This window comes from Artemia sp. Qi Xiang Cuo, chromosome 14 (genome assembly GCF_049724085.1).
Source record: "Artemia sp. Qi Xiang Cuo chromosome 14, ASM4972408v1, whole genome shotgun sequence".
NCBI classification, from domain to species: domain Eukaryota; kingdom Metazoa; phylum Arthropoda; class Branchiopoda; order Anostraca; family Artemiidae; genus Artemia; species Artemia sp. Qi Xiang Cuo.
Genome location: NC_142807.1, coordinates 14005028 through 14012947, shown reverse-complemented (window position 1 = coordinate 14012947; position 7920 = coordinate 14005028). Strand labels below are relative to the sequence as shown.

Genomic DNA, 7920 nt, shown 5'->3' with positions numbered 1-7920 from the left:
AGGGATATAGTACTCTATATAGGCGTGGTGACCGAAATATAATAATTTCCTTTAAAAATTGCCGCGAAAAAATTCAATCCTAAATGCGGAGAAGCTTATGCATATTTGTGTTTTGTCAGCCAACGTAACCATGGCGTCAGGCTAGAAAATAATTTTCAAAGGTACGAAATATTAGTTAAACAATAATTTATTAATCTTCGTTTGCATAAAATAACAATTTACTATTTACAATCTGTTCAACAGTAAAAACCTTCATAATTTAAAACAACATTTCTCTGTTAGGAATCTGGACGGATCGTTTCAGTTGACAGCCCAAACAGAAGGCACATTTACATAGGCCTATCATATAATAATTGATTATTATGGCATTCCATAAGTCAGGCAAGTTCGGTTAACACTCTGAAAACTCTTCTTCTACAACAAGTTGTTGGGTATCTTTTCCTGTATCTACTTCATTGACATCTAGCTCTCTTCGTTTTAAGTTGATTCGTGGGGATGATTTGTGCACCACGCTAGATGGCGTCAGTACAGCAGTTTCAATAGCCGGGTTTACACTACCTGCTGGTATATCTTGCATTGCTTCATAAACTGGGTTGGTAAAATCTCTTGGTTTGTCTACTTCTGTAGCAGCTTCAGGGTTTTGAGGTGCAGTCGGACCAAACTCAACATTTGTGCCCTGTCGGAACGCAACACTTGGGCTACTGAGAGGGCCAAAAGAGCTGCCCTTTCCCCTATATCTTTTCACATAAATAAAGCCACCAGCAACTCCTAGAGCTAATAGAATTATGACCAAAACAATTGGTATTGCAATGGCAGCGCTGTTAGTAGACTCTTCTGGCACAAGTCTCTTCTGAACAAAAAATTCGCAGTATCTACCTTGGAAGTCAGTTGGACATTTGCACATCATATTACCGTTCTCATCTACATCACACGTGCCACCATTTTGACAGGCACAGCGGAAAGGCACAACTTTTGCTTTCTCGTACGGTGCATCACATAATACTTCACTTGCCATCTGTGTTCCAGTACTGTCTGGGCAAACACATTTATGTCCTCCGGGTACTAGTAAGCACAAATGAGAACACTGGGCGTTTAAGCATGCATTGCTTAAGGTAGTGTTGTATCTGAAGTCTGTAAATATTTTCACAGAGCTGGGTGATGTTACATCTTTAGCGAAACGGACGTAAACTCATCTTCCAAACTTATCTTGTTTTCTCAATTCTCCTTTGTCACGAGTCACCCAGAATACAGATGATTCATACACATCTAAAGCAATTGGATGATCTAAATAGTCACCTCGAAGAACCACAGTTCTGCCACTACCATCCGGTTTCATACTCTCAATAATATTGAGTTTAGCATCTGCCCAGTAGACATTACCACCCATGCTGTGATCAATGGTAAGACCGGTTGGGTGACCTAGACGATCTGAAACAAGAACACGTCGCTTACTTCCGTCCATCCAAGAGGACTCAATACGTGGAGCAGTGCCAGCATCAGCCCAGAACATTGTTCCTGGAATAAAAAACATATATTATATGTCTGAGTATTTTCGTTATAAAGAACTTTAATACGGTAATTTAATATTTTAACGACATTTAGTATTTTTATATTTTAGTATATTTATAATAATAGTTATTAATGATCATTGTCACTCAAATAAAACCAGCCTCTTTGTGTCTTTCTGTCTCTTTGACTTTTTGAAATGCACGTTTTCTGAAATTTAAGTTTGCATGAGCATATTTTGTACTGTGTCATTTTGACTAAAAGCAGAATGGTAGCCAATTTTCCCTCAAAATACATCATGTCACTCAGCATAAAAAAGCGATAAATCAAATTTAATTTAGATAAGAAACTTAGTAATTAACTTAGTAAATTAAAATCTAATTAAATTAATAAATTAAAATAGTAAATTGAAATCTGAGCAACCCATTCTCGGAAAATCAAGAAGTATTATGCATCATTATTTAAAAAGTTGGATTTATTTTTAGTTTGGATTAAGAAAAAGTTAGATTAGTTTTGACTAACAGCAGAATGGTAGTCAATTTTCCCTCAAAATACATCATGTCACTCAGCCTAAAAACCAATAAATCAGATTCAGTTCAGATTCAGTTGACCCCAGCCCCCACTGCACTTCCTGGCCAAAGGGCCTTAAAACGGAGATCAGCACTGCAGGTAGGGACTGTAAAGTCCATTGCCATGCTCTTTGCCGTGCGTTATGACCTTTCATTAATAGTCAATATTAATTTACAATTAATTTAATAATTATAACTTATATTAATTTACAACGCTAGTCGTCATGACCTCTCATTAGTAGTCACTATTATTTTATTATAACGCTATAATATAATATAATTATTTATAATTTATGTTAATGTATAATGCTAGTCTTTATGACCTTTCGTTAGTAGTCAATATTAATTTAATGTAACGCTATAATTAATTATAATATTATAATATAATATAAATTAATTTTAACGCTAGTAGTTTTGACCTTTCATTAGTAGTCAATATTAAATTATAATTAATTTATTTATTATAATTTATAATGATTTATATTTATTCAATATTATTTTGTAGATACAAATTGGCGCAACAATTTATTAACAAACCATTAAAGTAGCTAGTAGCAGGCCAGTTAGACAACAAGCATAATAAAGAAAAGGCGCATACTCTCCTGTAAGGACCAGAATCCTTATAGCTCTGACTCTACAATGCTCGCTTCAGATGCCCATCGCATACTGTCAAATAATTTTTTTTTCTTTCTTCGGATTAATGATTGGTTAAAAGTTAATGACATCTATACAGATAATAAGTTCAACTTGATCTGAGCTATGCGACATATTTTTCTAAGTGAGAACGAGCAAAGCTAACATTTTCCTTTTCTTTCTAAAAGAAAAAGATTTTGTGAAGAAAAAGATTTTCTTTTTTTAGTGCTCCACTATAATCTATTTTTGTAGATGGAGGGTGAATAAATGTTATTATTATAAGTTGTTAATTTTGTTGTAATGGTTGTTAAAATAATGTAAATTATTAATTTGTTATTTTTGTGGTGTATCTTTTGTGCTGTTTTTTTACTTTTCCATATTTTCCATCATTATTCTTATTTTACTTTTCTTAATTCTCTTTTTATAGCTCCATTATCTTCAATTTTTAAGCGGGTTATGATACAAAAAGTATATATTTATTGATACTAATACACAATTAATTATTTTTAAGAGAAAACTATTATGAATAATTTGTTAATTATCTGAATATAATAAAGTGTTATAATATAATTATGGTATGATTTAACCTTTTTTTAGTATTTTGCATAGCCTATTTAACAAATTATCATCTTAGATGGAGTTTTTGAGAAAAAGGAAAAAAAATTGAAAGTAAAATCAACGGTCCCAGGAAATATAACAAACACTAAACGAACTGTTTCTTTTGTGCAAGAAAGAGAAACAATTTTCCTAACAAAATTTTCAGATGTTTAACATTTTTGTTTAGAAATAACAAATGTAAAAAACAAAAATTAAATAAAAATTATGTTTGGGTAATTTTCAATCTTTAATATTAGATTTTCAATTAAATTTTAATTTTTCTGCATCATTTGAAAAAGTCAGCGAGGAATTTTCTTTCAAACTGATATTTAAGAAAATATACATCTTGAATTTTGTATTTTTATTTTATATTTTGTTTGTATTTTTTTTGGTATTTTGCATTTATGAGCTTTGCGAATTTGATCTGCTATTATCATGACTATTCACCATTAAGTTTTCATCTTCTTATTTATGTTTGATGATTTTTTTGTGTTTTTTGGTACTTGTTTATTAACCAGAAAACACGCGAGAAGTGGATCGCGAAAAACTAGCCAAGCAACGTCTTTAACAAGACAATTCTTTTGTCCAACAAAGCAAACAGGGGTTTCTCACTCCATGAACAATATTTAAACTTTAGTTTTTTGGAGTAGAGGGGCAAAAAAGTACCTAGGTTAGGTTACGTATTTAATATTTGCTATGCTTTACCCCCCCCCCCCTCTAATGTGCAAATATATAGCCCAAATTTGTTTCTAAACTATTATATTTTTATCCTATTTTGTTTTATTCCATAAGCATTAACCAAACTTCACTTCTCGCGTATTTTCTGGCTAATACATAAGTACCGTTTTTTTTTTTTAACCATACTCTCTAAAAAAGTCTGTTTTTCAACACACTTTTTTAAATGCCATAATAAAAAAAAACTTAGAAAAAACATAAACAAGCAAGGAATAAAATTTTAGAAAAAACAATTAGCAAAAAAAAACTTAGAAAAAACATAAACAAGCAAGGAATAAAATAAAAAAAAAATAATAATTTTCAATTTCAAAAATAACTTGTAAGCAATAAATGCTAAATTTATGCTGCTTGTTAAACGAACAAAATAGTTGGAAGAATTAATTATCAAGCTTGATACCAAATGTTTCATTAATGGAGTGACCATACTTTAAATATGAAAGAAAGAAAAACTATGCCTCTCGTCACTAAGAAGAGAATTGACCAATTACTAAGAATTTCCCTATCCAAATTTTCACCTCTAATAAATTCCAGGGCTATAAGAGATAAAAACAAAAACAGTGCCTAAATATACAAGAAGCAGTCAAATGATAAAAAGCACCCACAAGAAAAAATAAATAAAAAAACAAAAAATAATCAAAAATAAAAAGGAACCAAACGGCCAAATCTGTTAATAAAGGTGGGTAAGGGTACAATCTAGATGAGTGGATATTTCGGCCAAAAAATGATACATAGTTAAAAAAAAAATCCTCAAGCATTTAATGAAAATAGGCAAAACCGTAATTTCGACCAGTATACCTTCTTATAGTGTAAACTTTTATCTATTTTATAAGTATCTATATTTGTTTTACCTACATACTATTTCTACAGTACAGAGTTTCTACTAAGACTTCAGAAAAAAACAGAAAATATGTTGCATTTTATACATATAGATTTTTATCTGTACTTCAAATATCTATATTTTTAATCTATACACATATGTACATAGATATCTATAGTGTAATATATACCTAAGTATCTATAGTGTAGATATAGCATAGATTTGTCAACAACAACCCCAGATCGAAAAAGAAATTTTCAAGTATAGATATCTATAATTTTATTATTTACTACATCTATAGCATAAATATAGCCCTTCTATATATAGAATATAGAGTCTTCTACTAAATCAGAGAACGTGTAGCATTCTTATACATACAAATTTGTATCTGTACTTCAGACATATGTAACTTTTATCTTTATCTATATACTACATTTATAGAAAGCATGTTGCATAATCGCCTCCCTAATTTTTTTACAATTAAAAAAATAAATCTTTTTAATGTAATTTCTGATCATTTTTCAGATCGTGCCCATGCCTGTCCAAGATATAATGGGGACTACCATAAACCCCGTGGGTTCTTACATTTTTCTTCAAAAACACTAGAACAAAAACAGAAATCATATTGCATAATCGCTTGTTCAATGTTTGCAAATTAGCAGAAAGTTATTAAAAAAGTTCAGAAAGTTCTACAGAAAGTCCCGAGATTAATTGAAAGAGCTTTTTGTTGGTAATATTTCAATAAGTTCTTCCAGTGTTGCATAAAACGCTAATATTTTCCAAGTCGGCGTAATTGGGGTAATTTCAAATTATTTTTGTATTTCACGTATGTTTCTGTCGCACAATATTTTCCACAAAACTATGCTTCATTATTGAAAACGACTGGAATAAAAATAGCTATACAATTAAGCTAAAAATATCTCAGAAAATTCTTGAAAAAAAATATACCAACTAAAATAAAATCCAAATATACAACTGAATTGCGCATATCCAACACCCATGATGGGTGTCATATTCGAAGCTCCTCTGTCCGAAAGGGGATCAGGGGGGGGGGGCAGTATAGGAAGCTCCCCCGTCCGACACGGGATAGGGGGAGGGGGGGGGAGAGGAAGCCCCCCCCCCCCGTGTCCGAATCCTATACTTATCAAAAAAGTAAGTTGAGCTTAAAAACTAGGGGCCCCAAAAATTGCAAAATAATTCTGATCCATGCTATAGGTCTTAAAATGTTTTTAAAATTTTTCTATAATATATTGTGTTTTGTTACAATTTGTCCTTTTTTTTTAGCGTTTGTTGTAGTTTTTTTTTGTCTATAATAGGCCATCTATTATACGGGCTAATATATATGCTAGTCTATAGTTGCAGTATATATTTTTTTTGTATTTGGGCAAAAATAAAGAATAATTAAGAGAAACGAAATAAATTATATTATATAAAAAACATTTTTTTTCAGTTTTTACCATTATTCTTATGATTTCATCATATTGCGTCATATGGTGTTGGATGTTCTATTCTGAAAATCGAACTTGAATTTTACATCTTGTCAGTTTCCAATGCTCTTTGGTTAAAACCCACCAGAGGAGAAGAACTATTAACCCTTCTTCTAATACTCCCGAAAAATTCGCTTTGGCACCATCTTTAGTTTTATCTAAACAACTGTATTTTCGTAATCGATGTTCTTGAATGGAAGATGATCTTGTCCTTAAACTACTAAATGTCAATCAGATTATCGAACACATTTAACAAACAGCATAGTTAATTGAAAGTTAATATTTTCTTAAACCCCCTCCTCCTCAATTCTCAGCTATGACCCCATCTATGATATAAACCATAGGTTTCTATTACTAGATATACCAATAGATATTGGTATAAAAAAAAAGAAAAAAAAAGAGCTACAGGTGAAGTAAGAGTCAAAAACTCGGACTCGATTCTACTTGCTCCCAAAAAGTACACTTTGCAACTAATTCGGCGGCACCTTGCTTAGCTTTCTAATTGTATGTATTTTTGGAACGCTAGTTCTGGATTAAGACCCAAATATTCTGAACCATCTCTAATTACATCCAAAAATATATTTTGTTGTCCATTTAGGGACACTCTTTTTTTTTTTTTTATATGTTTTTGCGACTTCTTAAATCAAAAATAGTTAAGTACATAAGAAAATATTTGAGCCTATTACGGTAATAGTTTTAGACCACGCAAACTGGAAGGGGAGGTACACAAAAATTACAATCGCGACAATATTTTAGTCAATTAAGTACCTTAATAGGCGTGTAAAATCGTAAAATAAAAGGCATGTAATGTTTTCTTATGTAGTACAGAAAAACTGGAGGGGGCACCTGCACCCTCCCCCTTTCCCAGACCTAGAACCGCCACTGGTAGAATCCTTAGAATACTATACGTAAATTCAAACATCATATACAATTAAGGAACAATACAATTAGTTGTAAGTTCGTATTTCTCAAAATACCCCGTCATCCTCAATTCTCACCTATTGCTTGATTTACAATCTAAGCCTCAAAAGTCGGTACTATGTTGAGCTTTGGATGTTGGTTAGAAAAATGAATTGCACTTGTAGCTGGATTCAGTTATAATTACTCCCAAAAATTATACTTTGTTACCAATTCAGGGGCCCCTTTAGTGTTTTTTTCTTCATACATTTTTGTATAAAACGATAAAAACGGAAAAGAAGAGAGAAACGAGGATATTTTTTTAATCTTTACATTTTGTAATTATTTACATTTTTGTAATTTTAAAATTTAATTAAGTAAAATGTTATTTAAGGAAATTTAAATTTAATGAAAAACAAAATTAATTTATGAAAATTGGATCTATTGGGAAAAAGTTAATGAACAATATAACTAAAACTAAAAATAAAAAATAAAACTAAAAAAAACTAAAAATAATACATCATCAATTCTTATGCTTATGACTAGCAATTGACATCAATATGTCATGATGTCATATGACATCATATGACTATAAATATGACATCAATGCTTATTTTTATAAGCAATATTATTATAAGCAATATTTATAAGAAATTCTTATGCTTATGCTTATGACTAT

The 7920-nt window shown here is 30.8% G+C and overlaps 2 protein-coding genes across 2 annotated transcripts in view; both read right to left on the bottom strand.

The window, feature by feature from the left end:
* Window positions 1-391: 391 nt before the first annotated feature.
* On the bottom strand, window positions 392-1015 carry LOC148944175 (low-density lipoprotein receptor-related protein 2-like). The gene has a single exon (XM_089099851.1). It carries the CDS (start codon window positions 1013-1015, stop codon window positions 392-394), a length of 624 nt encoding a protein of 207 aa, XP_088955977.1.
* Window positions 1016-1189: 174 nt separating this feature from the next.
* The window catches only part of LOC148944174 (low-density lipoprotein receptor-related protein 5-like protein), a 9827-nt gene continuing 3096 nt past the window's right edge, over window positions 1190-7920 (bottom strand). The window contains exon 2 of the mRNA XM_089099850.1: window positions 1190-1515. Within this exon, the coding sequence (XP_088955976.1) occupies window positions 1190-1515 (326 nt within the window). The remainder of the gene's footprint in view (window positions 1516-7920) is intronic.